The following is a 20,307-nucleotide window of genomic DNA, read 5'->3' on the forward strand; positions in this document are numbered from 1 at the left end:
TACAGTTGAACTATGATACATTTATTAACATCATCTAAAGAAAACAGGTTTTCTATGTCTTTTGAAGCCTCAGTTTATCCTTCCATCTAATACTATGTTTACCCTCGAAAACTACATTTACCCTCTAATACCACAATTACCCTCTAACACTATATTTACCATTTATCAGTTGTCAAGCATATATACTGAATGGGTTTCAACAACTTTAATGTACTCTGAAAATGGTATTTGATTGGTATTCCATGTGTTAAGATACTAAATAATAAATGATCTGGACTGAATCTCAGGCTAAAACACAAAACTTCCACAGTTTTTATACTTTTGTAAAATTAAGGACAAACTTTGATGGTTGATGACTTTCAAGGCAATATTTTATAGATGAAGTCAAGCTCAGTGTCAAGTCAGAAGTCAGAGAAACTAGAATCTATAACTATTAGTTTAGTTCAGTGTACAGGGCTGTAGTTTTACTCCAACTTTGCCCAGTAAGACTCCTGTGTTTGTGTTTTTCTACTTACTCTCTTCATGGTTGTCTTGTTGCTGGTGGAAAGACTGTGTGTGCAAAACTCTGGACAGAACCAAGGTGGCATTATCCCGCACCTGCAAGACGAGAAAAGACTGAGATCAGCGAGGGAAAGATGAATAAATGATGATTCTCTGTGGCTGAACTTTGCACTGAGTCGTTAAGGAGCTCTCGGTCTCGCAGCTCCTTTCTCAATAAATTATTTTCCTTAAATGTCAAGACGAGTGTTTTAGCTTCTCGTGCAGCGTGAGCATGAGTCTCGAGTGGCTCGACATTTTGTCTGCACTTTTTGGACGTTTCGGTGCAGAAGAAAAAGTCTCAACTTGACACAGAAACAAAAAAGATTAAAAACATCCAGTAGCAGAAACATGAACTCCCATCTGTGACGACTCGCTGCTAACTTGAGGAAAAACCCAAGAGAAACCACAAAAAGATTCTTTTGACAGGAGAAGTAAAATACACTGACACAGTGGTCAGCAGACAACTCTGCTAATCTGGAGAGAAAACCAGCTGTCATGGTTTAGTGGCACAAAACAAACATGGACGTAAACCAGCAGCTCGTACTGTTGACATCCACTGACATTTGTGCTAAAAAGGCCAAAAAGGAGGAAAAAAGCTCAAATTCTGTATGGAGAAGACGTCCCAGTATACAACAAAATCCAAAATTAAAGCTGCAAGCAGTGTATGGGTTGAACAGGTCCTCGTACACCCACGCATGTCGGGGTGTGGTGTATGTCAGGGTGTTGCAGAGGATTAAAGGTGTTGAGACTTAGCTGAAGTCAAGAAATAAATCAGAAAGTTTCTTGCAATGGTGCGTGCAAATATATTGGCTTTAACTTCCTGTTACCAATGGTTGGTGCTATGACTATGACTCACTTTTGGAAAGTCGATGTCTTTAGACCTGGACTCTGGTCTAGCAAAATTAAATTTGGTCCAGATTGGATCAAGTGCAACTGAGATATAAACACATCAGTAGTCATGGCAACACGTCAAAATGTGCCACTCTGCCAAAGACACGCTGTTGGATGACAAGTCACCATTTCTCCATGAATCATCAACATCTTAAGGCTTATGTCACCACACTTGAGGTTAATATGGTCAACGAGCTAATACTAGTACATCAAAGTGTAAAGCATATCACTTCCTGTTGCCAGCAGGTGGTGCTATGTCTGTGAATGGATACTGGCACATGGATGTGGTCAGGACAGGACTCTGATGAAGCTTGAGGCAGCTTGGAGCATGTACAGGGAAGTTGGACAGCACTTGCTGTTTCATGGTGAAGCATCAACATTCGCGGGGCCACCACGACCATGCCCTTTCAGCTGAGCAGAAGATTTTGACAATTTTTAATCACTAAGGCCTCTTGAATATACTGGACAAATCTGAGGTCTCTTGAAGTTACCTGCTATGAAGAGTTAACCCCTAAAACTGAGCAAAAATAACAAAAAAATCTCACAGTTGAAGCAAAATAGTGGACTTCCTGTTGGGTTTAGGAGATGACTTTTTTTGTTCACCCTGACAAGCCACATATGGCTTCCAAATTTGGTAGATGTAGGTGAAACGTGCTGGCTGTTGTTGAGGTTTCAAATGTTACAGGGGGCGCTATGGAGCCATTTTGCCACACACAAATCCCATAAAATAGCACATTTTATGGCAGTTCTGATGTGTGTTCAAATTTTCATGACTTTCTGAGCATGTTTAACCTTAAAAATGTGATTCTTTTAGGTGAAAAATAATCCCTTGCATTCCAATAGGGTCCTATGAACTGTCATTGCTCAGATACTAATAAATATTTTAATAAAGTTATTTGAAGCCCTCTTCTAGGTGGGACACTTTCAGACTTGTTTCATCATCACAGCTGCTCAATGATTCTCCTAATATTATATTAAGTATGACTTGCATAATATTCTACATTTTAAAGCTCCCAGTGGTGTTGATTACAGGAAAAAAAATCTGCCTCCAGTGGGGTCAGATTGATCAGATTTACACCATCATACAACTAGTGTGTATTGTTTTATCAAAGCAAGGTTGCACTACTGAAGACCAGATGTAAATATCAAAGGACCTGCCAAATTTCAGGACTCTAGCTACATTATTTTTCAAGTTATGGCTCTTCAAACAATGATCCACAGATTGGTGTGAAGAAAACAACACAAAAGTCAACTTCTTAAAGCTTCATCTGTGACCAAAAATTTTACTTACTAACTAAACTGAGTACAAGATGGTCTGACATGAACTTCTTTCAAAATGTAGTGAACTGAGGTGGAATGATCCAGCAGTCAGTAATAAAATATCTGTACCACATGGAGTTACTGTTTGGCTTCCAATATTGATAACACACTTGGAATAACATACATGCTAATTCCAAGTGTTTTTCAAATTTTGTACAATAAATATTCCCAGACATTCTATTTTTTCACAATATATGTTTTTGTGATTTCTGTCATTCTAATTGTGTCATTCTGCATATAAGACATTTTGAAGTTCTTGTCATGGTCGTTTTGTTTCCAGAGATGCAGGACTTTATATTGCAGTGAAAAATGAACCTACAGTGAGTAAAAATGAGACAGGAGTAAAGGAACACTTAGAAACACAGATGATTAAGAAGGTATTTCAAAATATATATGATTAGTCTTTTTTGTACCTTTAACAGAACACAGTTACCTTTTTCTTTGCATCCTAATTATCTAATTAGTGGTTGATTGTCGATGTTTTATCTGCGTAAACCAAACTTTGTACTTTGTCTTTAGGAAATAAATGACAGGTAAACATCTGGACTTTGTAATTGGCTTCAAAGAGATGCCTTCAACGTGAATCAGCTCAGTGAGTTGTTTTTCTTCCATATTTTCCCCATTAGATGATGTTTTTTAGGAAATTCTCTCTCGTTTAAATGGACTGTTTAACAGCGCCGGGTGTCCTCCGACTGTAAAACCCCCTCGAGATAAATTCGTCATTTGTGACTTTGGTCTATTTAAATCTCTCAGTCACAGTGTGCGAGGACAGTAGCAGTCAGTGTTTAGTGAATAAAGCCTGACTGGCTGAGATCAACACTACAGCGGGAGGCGTGGAATCGATGCGCTCTGCTGTCATTTAAGTCGGAGAGGCATCAGGAGATTACAGGATGCTGTCGGTGACGGACGTCCAGCAGAGGAAACTCACGTTGTAATGAGCCAGAGTGTTGAGCCTCTTCCAGCGTCCTTCCTTCTGGGATGTGAGGTCGAGGTCGGACAGGATCTGACCCGTGGAGCCGGGACGCCACTCTGTGGACAGAAAAAAAGATGCTAATTTCTATTTTTAACACAATTAAGGTTGCCTGGATCACAGTGGGTATAACAGAAGAGAAGGAGAACATGCTACTGTCCATTCCTGCCCTGTAGTTATTTCCAACATTCGACCAACTAAACACTTTGATACACAAATATAAACCATTATACAGTTTACAACAACCAGCTACAACAATAAAACCGTCTGCCAGACTGTGTAGGTCCATTAAAACAGCTCTGAACCATCTAGACCATTAAGGTGTCCAGTAGCATCAAGATGTTGGATCAGATTTGTTTAGCCACAGATGCTCCATCAGATTCAGATCTGGAGAAATTTGAGGCCAACATCTTGAACTCTTTGCCATAGTTTGCCTCAAACTATTATTAAACAATGTTTGCAGTATGGCAAAAAGCATTATCCTGGTACTATGAAACAACAAGAAACAGCAGTTACTGGACGTAACTCCAGTTTTATGAGTATGTAAGAAATACTCAATTTATATTTGCTATGTTTTATGTTGTTGATGGTGATGGTCCAGAGGGCAGAAAAATGGTGTTTGTCTACTCCCAGGTTAGACAATCAACGCCGTGAACCACACAGCAACTTTCAGAACTACTCAGAAATATCTACCTTGAAGTTAGTACTTTTTACTCCTTCGTAATCAGTGCTGAAAGAGGTTCTACAGCTGAAGCTGTGGATCTTCAGTTCCCATCAGGATCAATAAAGCATCAATTGATCTATCCTTATCTATCTCATTCTACCATTCCATCCATCCATCCATCCGACTTCTTAACCACCTCAACTGGATCCTTCAGATGCAAAACACCGATTCAATATTAGTCAATCAATAAAGTATCTATCGATTTGTCCTTATCAACTCAACCTACTGCCATCTCCATCTATCCATTGTCGTCAACAGCATTTTCCAATTCATCTTAAAGGAATCCAGTGGTGATCACAGGCCAGATGAGATTTATAATTCCTAACATGAGTCATGAACTTTAGTATTTAAAAAAATATATGAGCTTGTGTTTCTTGAATTTCCCTAAAGATCAATCGATCTATCCAACTCATCCGAGAACTTTCATCAGACCACCTTCTTCCACTGCTTCATGGTCCAGTTCTGGTGTCCACTGCACATCTTTTAGCAGTCTACAAATGTCAACATGGACACTCTTTGAGCTCCAGTAGCTCTTCTATACTTACCCCTGACCCTAACTTATTGTTTGTCCTTTCTTGAACCACTATTGATGACTTTAGTTTACCAGAAACACAACAGATAACTCGTCAGTCGTCCACCATCACAGTTTGTCAAATTTCTCAGATTCTCATCAACTTCAAGAACCAACTGCTGCCTGATATCTCCCACCCACTGACAGATGCTGCTCTAATGAAATAAAACATGTTATTCGCTGCACCTTTCAGTGGCTTTAATGTTGTGGTTGGCCGCTGTAAACCAGAGTGTGATTTAGCTGCTGTGAGTTTCTCTCTAGGATTAATGAAGCTTCTCTCTGGCTCTGCAAAGCCTCGGGGTATTTAAGGTCAACCCTGAAATCGATCTGGTCGGGCATCATGAAGGACGCCTCAGTTCTGGACACAAAGATCGGCCTTTTATTACCGAAACACTGCTGCAGCTGATACCAACATCACTGCAGAATCACCGTTACCGAGTTAAAATAGGCTGGATTAATAAAGAAAAGAATGCTTATGATTCTAATCTGCATCTGTTTAATATTCAGTCGGCTAGAGGAGGCTTTGCTGTCTGTGTTTTTATTAAATGTCAGTTTCTGAGGCTGGAAATCTTAGACAGAAAATATGTTTTGACGCAAGACATAATTATATAACTTACATTACCACTCATCTAAGACAAAAAGTAATAAAATCTGCAGCTCAATCACAACTTGTCCTGCCTCTGCACTTCACTGTTTAATTAAAGGCTGTTGTAGACTTTATGTCAGTCAGAATTCAAATTACACAAACAATAACCTGGATTATTACATATTGAAGCTAAATATTAAAACACAGAGACACAGATAATTAATACACAACGTATTATTACTGCAGAGGTGTTAACAGCTGCTGATCCAGACGTGCAGCTTCAGAGGAAAAGACGTCTCATTTCACTACAAAGTTCTTCGTACTTTAATGACTTAGTCTCACATATGCTGTCATATTACATGTCTAAAATTATCAATTTGTTCCTAAACAATGTTTGACAATAAATTAACACTATTTTACTGCATTTAAACCTCTAAAAATACATAATTATTTTACAGATATTTGCTGGAATTTGAACAAAAATTATGAACAATTTATAATATATAATTTTACAGATTTCTTTGTTTTGTCATATTGCAGAAAACCATTAAAATAAAATAGAAAAAGCATAAATTTACACATAAACCAAAAAAACTGTAAATAAATGTGTGCTGTTATAAGTGATAATTTGTTCTTTTAATACATGTGAGCATGAACGTCTCGCTGTTTATTTTTAATGTATTTAAATTTGCAAAAAATATATTATTATTATTATCTTTATTTTTTAAATAAATATTTATCACTGGAAAAAGAAATATATGATTAAAAAAATACTGAAAATTGGTTAATTTACAGATTTTCACCAGGAAAAAGTACTAATTTCTACATTTAAAAATATTAATTTGTTCTCCAACATTTGACAGTAAATTAACACTGTTTTAAAACATTTAAATCAACTAAAAATATAGAGATTTTTACAGATATTTGATAGCATTTGAACAAAAATGGTAAACAATTTATAAAATAGTATTTTACAGATGTCTTTATGTTAAATTACACATAACTAGTAAAATAAAAAAAATAAATGTACACAATAACCACAAAAACTGTCAATAAATTTGTGTTTTTATAAGTGAAAATTTGTTCTTTTAATATGTGCCACCATAAAAAAAACTGTTTTTTATACTGTAAATCAGCCAAAAAAATATTATTATTGTCTTTTTAAACAAATATTTATCCTTATTGGAAGAAAAAAAGTAGATTGTTAAAGGTTTTACTGAAAATTGATAATTTAAAATTGTTATTTTACATATTTTCCCCAGATAATATCTAGTAAAATCACAGGAAAAAGCATTAATTTACACATTTAAAAACATCACTTTGTTCTTTAACAATGTTTGACTGTAAATTGAAACTATTTTACTGCATTTAACTTAAAACTTTACATCTATTTATATCTAAAAATATCTACATTTTAAGGATATTTGTCTTTATTTTATTTAATTTAGTTTTTTTTACAATTTTCAACATTACAATATTCTGAATGAACATATTTTTCACAGATTTTAGTTTATCATTTTTACAGCCTAAGATGCAAGAAAATTATACTTCTAAGACAAATGAGAAACACTTGTTCAATCAAACGTAAATAACTTGACAGACTGATTATGATATAATTGGTAACAAAACCAGTGCATGAACCAGTCTGATAGAAATAGTTTTATTTTATTCTGGTAAATAGCGCTGTAACCCTGTAGCTGTATATTATAACAATATATATAATGATAATAATAATATTTTTCTTCTGTATTTCTCACCCAGAGCAACACTCTCCACCTTCGGTCTCTGTGAATACGGCAGATTCCTGTAGACCTGATCGATGATCTTCTCTTTCACCTGCAAAAATATAAAATAAAAAAATTACAATTTCAGCTGCTAAACCTTCTGGAAACACAAATATCAGACCTCATTCACATTCTTCAGCTGCAACACGGGCAGACATAAGACACATTTTATGACTGCAAATGATCCAAATCAGCTCAGTTTATCTGCAACGACCACAGCTTTCCTCTGCAGCACGAAACAGCCCAAACTATCTGCTGTGAATGTTTTATCAGCTGACGTCTGTTCAGCCACCTTTACTCAGAATTAAAGAGCAAAAGTACAGAAACAGAACAGATTTTAAAACCTCTCTGTGGTTGATTTACAATGAATCACTTCAAGGAAAATCATCACCTCTCCTGTCAAACTAGTGGATAAAAACATCTGAAATGCACATTTATGTGTGTTTTTAACCACATTTTGCCTACTTGCATGTGCAGATTTTAATTCCAAAACATTTCTGTGTTCTAGAAACAAGTTTTCTCTCCAGTTCACCAAACTTTCCAGTTTCATTCACATCTCTACTTTGAAGGTTTTCACATTGGGGGGTTTGTTCTTATTTCATTCATGGGACATTTCATGCCTGAAAATATGACGGAAATGGATTTTTTTCAGGCTATTGACAGAACTGTCAGATTTATGGAGAGATAAAAACAGAAAATCCCCCTCAGTGAAAACCTTTAGATTCGTCAATAAAACGAAATTAGAATTTTGAAGCTACAGAATTGTATGTCATTGTAATTTTTTAGGACCCCAGGAAGAATAGCTGCAGCTTATGCTGTCGCTAATGGGGATCCAAATGAATACACATAAACAAACAGATTTCTATACAAATTCTACAAATTTTGCCAGTTTAACATAGAAAATACCTCAATTGGATATTTAAACTTTAAATTTAAGAACACAGACACAGCAAAAAAAAACCCATGTTATTGTAAGTAAATGACTGGAGATATGAAAGACTCAATTATCCTGGAAACTGTAAAAAAAAAAATTCTAAAAAAATTCTACACATTAAGCAGAAAAAAACAGGCCAAAATGTAAATAATGTGAACAACAAAAATCTGTAATTTTACATTTTAATTTTTTTTACAAGGTTTGAATGGAAAAATTACAGTTTTACCGTAAAAAAAATTCTATTTATTTATTCTGATATTTTTTAACAGATATTTGCATAGAAATATATTTGCAGTTAAAAAGAGGCTAATATTTTCCCTGCTGTATTGTTATTAATTATATTAATTACATATTAATTTACACGTTAACAAAAACTAATAATGTCCACAATAAAAACTTTTTTTATTTTTTTTATTTTTTTTTTACAATTTTACATTGGTTCAGTCTTTTATATTGTAAGTAAGTAAGTAAGTAAGCAAGTACATTTTATTTATATAGCACCTTTCACAGACAGAGAGCCACAAGGTGCTTCACAGCATGAATAAAAACAACAATTAAATACACATAAATAGTCAACACTAAAAATAGGATCATAACAGCCACAAAAAACTAAGCAAAAGCTTGGGCAAACAAGAATGTTTTAAGTTGTGTTTTAAAAGCGTCAACAGACGCAATTGAGCGGAGAGAGAGCGGGAGATCATTCCAAAGCCTGGGAGCAACAGCCTGGTACGATCGGGCTCCTCTGGTCTTAAACCAAGTACGTGGCACATTTAACAAATTCTGATCCGCAGACCTTAAAGCCACTGCAGGGGAGTAAGGTTGGAGCAGGTCACAAATATAAGAAGGAGCTTGACCATGCAAGGCCCGAAAGGTTAGAACCAAAATCTTAAAGTTGACTCTATAAGAGACTGGCAGCCAGTGAAGCTCCTTTAAAATGGGAGATATGCGAGTCCGCCTGTTTGTGCGGGTCAAAATTCTCGCAGCAGAGTTTTGCACAAGTTGCAGCCTCAAAAGCTCCCTCTTGTTCAGACATGAAAACAAGCTGTTACAGTAGTCTAAACGTGATGAAACAAAAGCATGACTAATGAGCTCTAAATCATTACATGAGACCATTTTCCTGAGTTTAGAGATTTTTCTTAGTTGAAAGAAACAGTTTCTTGTCAGCAGCTTGCAGTGCTGCACTAGAGACATGTCTTTATCAAGGAAAACACCCAGATTTCTAAGACTTGATTTAGCAGACTGCCCTAAGTCACCAAGGTACAGTTTGATCCCTGGAATTGAGACATCAGGGGCGACGATGAGTGTTTCAGTTTTGTCTGCATTGAGCTGAAGAGAATTTTCACTAAGCCATTGTTTTATTTCTGCCAAACAATGGAAAAAGGAATCGAGCTTCTTTATCTCAGCCGGCTTAAAAGAACAATAGAGCTGGATGTCATCGGCATACAAGTGGTAAGAAACATCCCTGAACATTTGGATGATCTTACCCAGAGGGATCAAGTACAGTAAAAATAAAATAGGGCCCAGGACGGAGCCTTGAGGCACCCCACACAATAGATTCACGGACTCTGATTTTATCTGGTTTGTTGACACACAAAAACTACGTCCAGACAAATATGAGGTAAACCACTGGAGAACCGACCCCGACAGACCCACCTGATCCCTCAGTCTACTTAACAGGACCTGATGGTCAACAGTGTCAAAAGCTGAGGACAGGTCCACGAGAACTAGCACGGTGCATTGACCCGAATCGGCAGACATCAATATGTCACTGGACACTTTCAGTAGGGCAGTTTCCGTGGAGTGGTGCTTACGGAAGCCAGATTGAAATTTGTCAAAGAAGTTATGTTGATCAAGGTAAGAAGACAGCTGATTGCAAACTACCTTCTCAAGGATCTTTGACAAGAATGGCAGCTTAGAGATAGGCCTATAACTATTTCGGTCTGCCGGGTCTAAACCTGTTTTTTTTAGTAATGGCTCCACAATGGCGTGCTTGAAGGCATTTGGAAACACACCTGATGACAAAGAGAGGTTTATCATTTCGGTAACCCAGGGACCGACTGCCTCCAGTACCTCCAAGAACAATCTACAGGGGATGACATCAGAGGAGCAGGATGAAAGTTTCATCTTGGTTACCAATGCCAAAACATCAGCAAGAGTTACAGACTCAAAAGTGAACCACATGCTGGAGACAGGCTCAATAGCAACCGAGGCACAACACTGAGGGGGTGGCATATTATCCTTGAGCTTCTTGATTTTATCGATGAAAAAATTCAAGAAGGCATGGCTATCGGCTTCGGTGAAAACAGGAGTTACAGGAGCAGCAGGGCAAACAAAAGAATTGATTGTGTCAAACAGCACTTTAGGGTTTTTCTTATTCACGGTCACCAGTTGACGGATGTAGTTGGACCTGGCACTCTCGACCATTTCATTGTATGATGACAAGATCCCTGAGATGGAGCCTGTGTACCTCAAGGTTAGTAGATTTCCACAGGTGTTCAGTCTTTCGACACAGTCTCTTAAAACTTAAAATATGCTCGTTAATCCAAGGACATGATTTTTTCTGTGTAGTCAGATTAGCTTTAACAGGGGCCACTTGATCCAAAATCACTACACAGTGGTCATCAAAACACTGGATTAGATCATCTACACTAGAGCGATTTGTTAAAAGAAGAGGATCAAACAAAACAGAGAACCTTTCTGCAGTATTAGCAGTGATAATGCGCCTCTGGGACCTTACTTCTAAAGGTTTGGGCTCAGGACTAAAATGCAAATCACATGGGACAAGACAATGATCACTCATGTGGACATCATTCACAGACACATTAGAAATGTCCAGGCCAAGAGTAAAAACTAAATCTAAAATGTGGCCCTTTCGGTGGGTTGGCTTTGAAACATGTTGCACAAGGTTAAAAGCTTCAGTCAATGTTAAAAATTCCATTGCATAGGATGAAGAGATGTTGTCAACATGAAGGTTAAAATCTCCAAGGATTAAAACAGGCTCCAACTTTATAATAGAGGATAAAAAGTCACTAAAATCCTTTAAAAAGGCAGCAGCAGAGCCAGGGGGACGGTAGACCACAACACAGTAGAGAGGGTGCAAGGTGCCCACCTTGACCATCTGTGATTCAGAAGAAGAGTATTCCTGTGAAAGAATCATTTTACAAACAAAATCCTCCTTATGGACAAATGCCAGCCCCCCTCCACCTCGACAGGGGCGGGGCTTCCCGTGAGCAGCAAAGCCAGCAGGGCAGAGCTCGTTTAAATGGATAAACTCCTCTTCTTTCTGCCAAGTCTCCGTAATACACATTATATCCAAATTTTCCCTTGAGATAAGATCATTCAGGGAAAAGGATTTGTTACCAATGGAACAAGCATTCAAGAGACCAAGGTGGATCGTGAAAGGTGTCATTGAGGTAGTGTCCGAAGTGTGCAGCGCGATTGGACAAAGGCAGCGGTTACGTGGGCACCAGCTGGTCCGTGCTGACGGAAACACGGAAGTGCGCTGCTCCGATGAACATCCACGACCAAGACTCAAGCGCTGTACAGGATCCAGGACACCCGTGGTCCGAGCAAACCGCGGCGTGGATACGCTGTCACAAACATCGAGGAGCAGGATGTGGTGTAGACACCGAACGCGTCCTCCGCAGCGTGCAGCGGCCGAGCCCAGGCGAGCAGCCTCACTCCTTCGCCATACCTGGACACCAGCCCGCGCTCCTTGCTTTTCCTCGATCTCCTGTGGACCTTGCCCGACGCCCGGAACAGCAACAAATATTCCGGTAAGTTTAAGTCAATGGTAAAGGGGTGAGGAAACGCCTGTTTATAACGATCCTGTGTATTAAACAGGCCCTCCATGGTCTCTTTGATACGAAACAGTGAGTCTCGATCATAAGTTTGTAAGGCCAAGGCACATCCATTAGTTAGTCGGGCTGATATGATCACATATGCAGAAAAAATTATCATGAAAAGTTTACACAGGAGCAGAGCCGAGGCACCGCCAGTCACAGGCGCCATCTTAGCAACCAATCATTGAATTTTAAAAAAATTACATTGATTTACTATGAATTTACATGTTAAGTTCTGCAATGCCTAACTGTAAAATAACAAATACTAATTTAAATCAGCAAAAATATTGTAATTTTACAGATATTTACCACCCTTAAAAAGATATGTATACTAAGGATTGAAAAATTCTAATTAATTTTTCAGAAAATGCTGTATTACAGAGTTTACTCGATTTGTTAAATTACAGATAAATTAAAGTAAAATCATATTTAAAAACTATAAATTTGTTTAACTTTTTTTAAAAAATGACCAAAGATCTGTATTTTTACACACACATGTATATGTTTTTTTTTTTTTTTATCAGTGTGTGAATCTATATTTTTTGAGACGGTAATTGAATGCGTTGCAGCTCCTAAGTACAAATAATTCATTATTTTGCTCATGAGCATATATAAAAACACCATATGGATATGATTTTCTGCAGGGGGAGTCCTTAAAATGGATACAATTAATTTAAAAAATGGTATCGGAACCCAAAGACAACATTTGCAGTCGACCTGAAGACAATATTCGTGTCCTTAGGCCAAACGCTGGTGAATAAAGTGAACAGAAAGACGACAAACCCACCTGAGTGATGGTGTCACAGTTCAACACCTTCACCGGAGTCACATCTGGTCCTTCACCGTGAACCAACACCTGCAGAGTCTGGCAACACAAACACACCTGTCAGTCTCAAAGAAGGGCAAAATAACTTCAAAAAAAACACTCGGATTGTATAAAAACCAAACAGAAAAGCAGCAAATCTCCAACCTATGGAGGGTTTTCATATGTTAAAGTTGGTTTTCCTTCTGTTTATTGCTCTTCAGTTCTTATAAAAAGACAGTCATCATCGTTAAAACCAGTTTTCAGAGGTTTTTGTGTTGCTATGGATACAAATGATGACTGAAAAGATTCCTACTATGCAAACTGTTCACACAGCACCATCAACTCAACCTCATGACCCGCGTTACGGATCTTTTGTGACTATTTAAAGGTGCATATTTGCATTTTCAAACTGAAGCAGAAAAGCAAACAAACATTTTCTATGTCGGTCGGCAGCTAAATGATCTAACCTTCAAGAAAGGATCACCATGGCGACCAGAGGAGGGTTTTTGGCGGCCATCAGGAGACGATACAGCAGTTTTTAACAGTGACTTCACACATAAACGGACTAGAGAATTACAGTTTGTGGTTAAGAATGAGAAGTTGTTCTGACAGCTCTGATATATCTCACTTAAGATGTCGGCAAAAGTCAACTACTTTTAGACATAGAAATTTAACAGATATAGAGCTTTGTTAAAGGAGAAGTCTGGTTTATTTATATTTTATATGCACAGCAAAACGTGAAGACTTCTAGAGAGTTCTTCTGTAACATCTTGAGGTGTTTGAGGGAAAACATTTAAGACAAACAACCCAAACTATGGTGCAACAGCATGTAGTAGCTCCAATGTACTGTGCATTTGGTCCCACCATGGTGAAATTACACTGGATTCTTGGCCACAACACCGCTCTACTCGCTAGATTTTCCTCCCTGTGACTTCTTCCATTTTATTAAAATGAAATAAAGCTGAAGGACCACGGTTTACACTGTTCATATAATAATAATCCAGTGAGTGTTATTAGTGTTGCAGGAGCACTGGGAGCAGACTGTCACTGCACCAAGATTTAAATCAGGTTAGTTTATTTACACACAGTGTCTAAGCTTCTCTTCTGTGTTAATATTAGCCAAGACAGCATCATTAAAGCAGACAGGATTTGAACCTACAGTTCTTCTGACAGGCGTCACCAGCGAACAGCAGCAGTTCAATGAGCTAAAAACAACCATCAGACCTGGCACGCAGTCAGTGTTACACCCATTAAAAACTAATGTGGCACCGTCAGAAACAAAACAACCACAAACGCAGCGATCGTCTCCCGTCTACAGTCGTGCAGAGACGCTTCACCTCTGTTGGGAAACATCAGAACGCTGCTGAACACAGCTGCTGTTTGTCTGGATGAGGCAGCTGCTCCAGTTATCTCTGAATGCAGAGGTTCAGACAGCTGACAACCAGCAGCGCTTCACCATCATCCCTAATACAGCTCAGGGAACCGGGTTACGTAACGGTGTTGGGGAAAAACAAGATTCCTGTAGTGACTTTTCAGAACAGCAGTGTCAAACATGCGAACCGTGGGCCAAAACCGGCCCTCCAGAGGGTCCAATCTGGCCCGTGGGATGATTTAGTAAAGAGTAAAATTACAGAGAAGACATTAACTGCAAAATGTAAATTAGGAAAATTATAAATTTAAAATCATTTCTAGACCATAACAAGTTGTTTTGACAATAAAGTAAAATACTGGACTGTTCACTGTTCTTGTCATTGTGTCTTGTTTTTGTTGTTTTTTGTCTTTTTTTGTTTCTCGTTTTTGTCGTTTTGTGCTTTTACTTAACTTGTGGTGGTTGTCTATTTTTTTTCCAATTTGTTTCGCGCTTTTGTCATTTTTTTGTCACATTTGCATCATTTGTCCATTTTTTTGTTTCAGATTCAGAAAACTTTTTTTGTCCCCGGGGGGGCAATAAAAAAATTGTCATTTTGTAATTTTTTTGTTGCTTTTGTTTTGTGTTGTCATTTGTCAATTTTTTTTTGTCATGTTGTTTCTCACTTTCGTCGTTTTGTGCCTTGTTTTTGTAATATTTAATACTATATATGTAATTTTACTTTTCTGTTGTCAGACAGCAGAACGAGGTTGAAACAGTGACTGAAACTCAGAAATTCTGAGCTAAAATACTGATTTTATGAAGCTGTCTGAGTGAAAAACAACGACTGCACTTTACAACGATCCTCAGAGACAAAGTTAGAAGTATGTTTGTGTTGGCTTGTGTCAGAGAGAGTGTCCTTCCTGAACGGGGCGGGGCCAGCAGCAGCATTTAAAGCTACAGACACTAAGTTCAATAGTCACGATGAAATCAGCCATTTTTTGTGGCATCCGTTAGCTTCTCTCCTGCTCATTAAACTGCATTTCAGTACAGCTGAACTCGGACACTAACATGGTCAGCAAAACTCACTGAAAACTTTTTACGCCTTTAAAAAAATTTAAAACACCAAAAATACTAATAAAACCTGCAGTATTTGCGTGTATACTAACCAGCACTGAGTACTCGACGTCGTCTCCCAGCAGTCCTGTATCGTTCAGGGTGTATTTGGCTTTCTTTATCTTGGCGTCCACTGGACCTTTTTCCACCTGGTGCTTCAAAGCCTTGTACAGTTTGTATAAAGGTTCTCCAGCAGTGTCCTAAAAACAACAACGTCAACGTTTTAGACACATTAGTTTGACAGAACAAGACAAACTTAATGATACACTATCACACACCCAATGTATTCTCAAACACAAGAGCAACTTTTAAACCAGCGGTGCAGAACTTTGGTTAACTGCACAAACATTTCTGAGATGTATTTATGGTATATTTCCTTTTCTTTCTGTCGTTTCGGGAGTTTTGTTTCTATCTGGAGCATCAGAAACTTTTCTTGGATGTTTTGGTTGATGTAAAACGGATTGAAAACTGGTGAACCAACACAAATATCACCAGAGAGACCAGACCTAAAAGTAAGATGCACCTTTGCATTGTGTCTCTTCAATGTAATGGAGGTTCATTTATGGCCTAAACTGCAACTTTAGGGGAAAAAATACAACCTGCACCTGTTAAATCACCAGAATATCACCTTTATATTGCGATAAATCTTTATTGTAATACATTTTCTAGCTTAAAAAAGTAAACAAATTTGTTTTCTAGCAGCAGAATTGTACATTTAAAGGTTTGTCGGGTCTATAAGACACCATGAAGATAGATTTTTCTACCTATTCAAAGTGTTTAAATACAGTAAAATTAGATATTTGTGAAAGCCACATATATAACGATATATTATCTTCTCCATGTCGAACTAAATAATCAGTTGTGGGTTCGATTTTAAGGAGTTTGGTTGCCCTGCAGTCTTAACTTGAACTTTTGGACTCTTCCAGGACTGAGTTTGGACTAAAATCAATCAGAATTCAGCTGTCGATCCTGATGACAACATGAGAAAACGTCCACAGTGAAAACTTGTTCTGCAGCCGGAGAGTCTGGAGGAGGATGTTAAATTATAGAAACAGCAGCAAAACATCCTAGGTGCTGCTGTCAGGTAAAAAAAAATCCCAAATTGGTCCAAACAGAACAAAAAATAACACAGGTTCGAGTGCAGGTTTGAACAAGGAAAGTTTCTTAGAGTCAATTACAACTGAAGAAACGACGAGAAGAACCGACAGAAGAGATGTAAAAACAAATCAAAGGACAGGAAATAAAACAGAATAAGTGAGAGAAAGTGTGTTACCCGCAGGAACTGGTAGAGACAGATGGACATCCAATTACAAAGCATCCTCTCCACCACCGTCTCCGACCTACAAAAAAAAAAAAAAACACAAGAAAAACAAACGTCAGATCTAGCAGGAGTCGCTTTTCCGTCACTTCAACGATCAAAAAAAGGCTCAGATTGACCGACAGGATGAATAAATGAAGAGCTGTGATGTGAATTCTACCTCCTCAGCATCAGTTTGGGGTTCTTGTTCTGCACGTGTTCGTCCATCAGCTCCAGCAGCAGCGTCCTCATGATGTCGGTGTAATACTCCAGCTTTCCGTGCAGCGCCACCGTCAGGAGGGAGGCGAAATAACCGCGAGAGCGAGCGTTGAAGTCCGGCCGACTCTCCAGCGTGCGGATGAACTAAAGATTCATGAAAGGAAACCACAACACCAGTTTGACCACAGAAATAAGACACATTTCTAGATTTTACCTCCAAACACAGACTGCAATCTATTACCTGAAAAGTTGATGCTTGTGTGAGAGTTGGCATGCGAAACTTCAAAATTAACCAGATTATCAGAGCTACTTTACTTCAAGATAAAACTAAAGGTAGTATCAAGGCAGAAAACTGTTTGCAGGTTTGCTAAACTTATGAATTTGTGCATTTTCATCCCTATAAATATGATGATTATTATTAATCTGTGCATATCTCCAGTTGTTCACATGACATGCTCTGTAAAGTTACACATTCCTGCAAACTGTGGATATTTCTACAACTTTTTATTACCTAAATCTCTTGTTTATCTGACTTTTAACATTTGATTTAACTTCAAAATCTTTTATCCTGCTTGTGAAATTCTCTACTTTGCTGCTGTGCACCAGATTACCCAATTAAATTCCTGCATGTGGAAACCAATTCACATCAGTATTGAAGCAAAGATGGCAAAATGTGATGAAAGGTGATTAAAAATTGCAGACAAAACTGTGCGAAAATTTTCTATAAAGATTTTAAGTTTGATGTGTTTTTTCAGTAGAAGCTAAAATTTTGCAAATTTCGCAGGTACTCAGGATGTTTACAATTGTTTTTGACAAATTTTTCTACATTTTTTCTTTAACATTTTGCAAAAGTGTGGTTTGAGTTAATTAACACTACGATTAATCAGATTAATCAAAAACAGGAGCGCTTAGTTGTAACTTGTATGTTTGGTTCTTAAAGTGCAATATAAAAATAGATCTATATGGTTAAAAGCACATATTATTGAATATTTAAAGTTCAATTTAGATTGAAACTAACTAGTCTTTTATTACAAACAATCCTTTATCCTTTATTATTACTATTTTTAATGTATTTCTTTTTTAACTGTGTATTTATGAATCTCAGTTTTTTGTATATAAAACTACATCAGTATTATATTTAAAAGCTGAATTCTCTGGTGAATATATCTGAGGAAATCCATATTTATCTTTGATCAAATTTGATTTAGAAATAATAAATTGGAGAGGAAAATGTTTTATTGGTGTTGCTGCTGGACTTCATATCAGTTCTGTAAATAAACCTTTGGAGCCTATGAACTGAATATTTTATGAAGCGTTTCTACGCGTTTTTATTATTATTTATATTGTTTTATTACTGCTGTTGCCTGCGTTGGTGTCATCTCTTTATTAACGTCTTCTCACTCCTGATTTGAATTTACTGCATGTTTTCCACATTAAAATATCCTCCAGTGCATTTTTATTGACCATCTGTTGCTTCGATTTTGATATTTCTTGCTCATAATAAAGAAGTTTTGGGGTGATAGAAGGTCAACAGCATCGGCAGTGTTTCGGCTGGGAAAAAATATAATGTTTACAGCAAAATATCAACATTTCTCTGAGAAACGCCAGAAACTGAGACTGTCTGACAAAGAGACAGGCGCAAAAATAAGGACGAAATCACGCCGAATGGGAGCGAAGAAGAGCTAAAGCTTCAAACCCACATTGATGAGGAAGGTTTTGCTGTTGAGCAGGTTGGAGAACTGGTTCAGGGCCTGAGCCACGGTGGCCCTGCGGACTTCTGGGATTTGGATTTTTCCCGTGATCATGGGGTCCTTGGCGCCGTCGATGGAGGGCAGGAAGAAGTTGCGGTCGGTGTAGGTTTTGTAGTCCAGGAAGGGGATCCGGCCTTCGCTCAGGTCGCTGGTGTGGTCCTCCATCTCAATCATCAGATCTGACAGAACAACAGGAAAGAAAAATTGAATTTAATGCAACGTACCAAGAGAGCAAAAGATCACAAATAAATTTAAACAGCTGAAAGAGTTAAAAGGAGAATCGGCAAATCTTCACACGTAGAAAGCTGTAACATTGAAATATGGGGTGTTTCTTATGGAAAAATGATTTAAAGTACAAAAAAGGGCCCTTGTGTTGGTTTAAACTTCAAAATAATTACAATAAAATAAAATGACTGCTCAAAGGAAAATTCGCCAATTTTCACATTTAAGAAGCTGAAACACTGAAATATTTGGTATTTCTAAATGGAAAAAAAAGATTAAAAGGTGCAGAAAATTGTGTATCAGTCAATTAAAAAATGATTGCAAACATTTTAAAATAACTGAAGCGGTTAAAAGGAAAATTTTTACGTTTAAGAAGCTGAAAGCGTAGAATAGTGGAAGAAGATGCCCCCTGTATCATTCAGATTTCAAAATCAGAGCAAATAAACTAAAGTAACCGAAGCAGTTAAAAGGAAAATCAGCAAATAATAATTATACTTAAAAAGCCCAAACATCGAAATATTTGGTATGTCTGAATGAAAAATGATTAAAAGTACAGAAAAAGGCTCCTTTATTATTGAAACTTTTAAATGAAGAAGCTGAAAGATTAAAATATTTGGTATTTCTACATGAAAAATACTTATTAACAGTCAATTAGATTCTAATCAATCCTGTAATTGTTTCAGCTCTACTTGTATTTACTGTGTTTCAGTTAAATCTACATGTTTTATCTACTTTTTAAATATATTTTCTTTGTAAAATTCCACTGCACTGTGACATATGTGGTTATACTAAGAGGCTCAAAGCTCATGAATTTACCATGAAGCAGCATTTCCATGATTTTTTTACAATCTGTGCTTTGGATTCTTGTGTCTTCATAAATATTTACAAGGAGGGTTCAGGATCTCTGACTGAATATTCTCCATCTGAGTGTCAGTTCAATAACAGAGCTGTCAGATTCAGCCCACCGAGTTCACAGAGGAGAACCCGGAGGGGAGTTTTCTGACGTCTTACTCGGACTTCTGTTCGTTCTGCTGAATTGCGTTGGCTCAGGTTCACAGTATGGAGATGAACTGTCAAAGTGGCAGCGTTCTCTAATTGAGAAACGCACAACGTGACAAGATGCTGAGAGAATTTCTGCAGTTTCTGCTGCGTCTGCTGCTCGGATCGGACAGCGGAAAGCTTCACGTTGGCCTCAATCAGCTCCGAGTTTACCGGATGATTTAGCTGTTGGGACGGACGTGGACGTCGACACTTTAAATTACTTCATCATCTGTTTTTATTGCAGTGTTTGAGGAGAGTCTGCATCTTTCACTTTCTATTAAACATTCAGAACTTAAGCATGGAGCTGAAGTTTAGGATGGACTTATGCAGAACCAGGCTCAACGTA

At 37.5% G+C, this 20,307-nt stretch overlaps 1 protein-coding gene across 4 annotated transcripts in view; it reads right to left on the minus strand.

Annotated features, from left to right (window-relative positions):
- Positions 1 to 20,307, minus strand: part of LOC110968973 (plexin-B2-like) — a 276,716-nt gene that overhangs the window by 18,590 nt on the left and 237,819 nt on the right. For all 4 annotated transcript variants that reach the window (XM_051949135.1, XM_051949126.1, XM_051949127.1 and 1 more), the window contains 8 exons: positions 18,648 to 18,877; positions 16,910 to 17,091; positions 16,705 to 16,771; positions 15,485 to 15,631; positions 12,950 to 13,027; positions 7,360 to 7,438; positions 3,680 to 3,780; positions 516 to 597 (listed from right to left, as the gene is read on the minus strand). In XM_051949135.1, the coding sequence (XP_051805095.1) occupies positions 516 to 597; positions 3,680 to 3,780; positions 7,360 to 7,438; positions 12,950 to 13,027; positions 15,485 to 15,631; positions 16,705 to 16,771; positions 16,910 to 17,091; positions 18,648 to 18,877 (966 nt within the window). The remainder of the gene's footprint in view (positions 1 to 515; positions 598 to 3,679; positions 3,781 to 7,359; positions 7,439 to 12,949; positions 13,028 to 15,484; positions 15,632 to 16,704; positions 16,772 to 16,909; positions 17,092 to 18,647; positions 18,878 to 20,307) is intronic.

Source organism: Acanthochromis polyacanthus, chromosome 1 (assembly GCF_021347895.1).
Source record: "Acanthochromis polyacanthus isolate Apoly-LR-REF ecotype Palm Island chromosome 1, KAUST_Apoly_ChrSc, whole genome shotgun sequence".
Classification (NCBI taxonomy): Eukaryota; Metazoa; Chordata; class Actinopteri; family Pomacentridae; genus Acanthochromis; species Acanthochromis polyacanthus.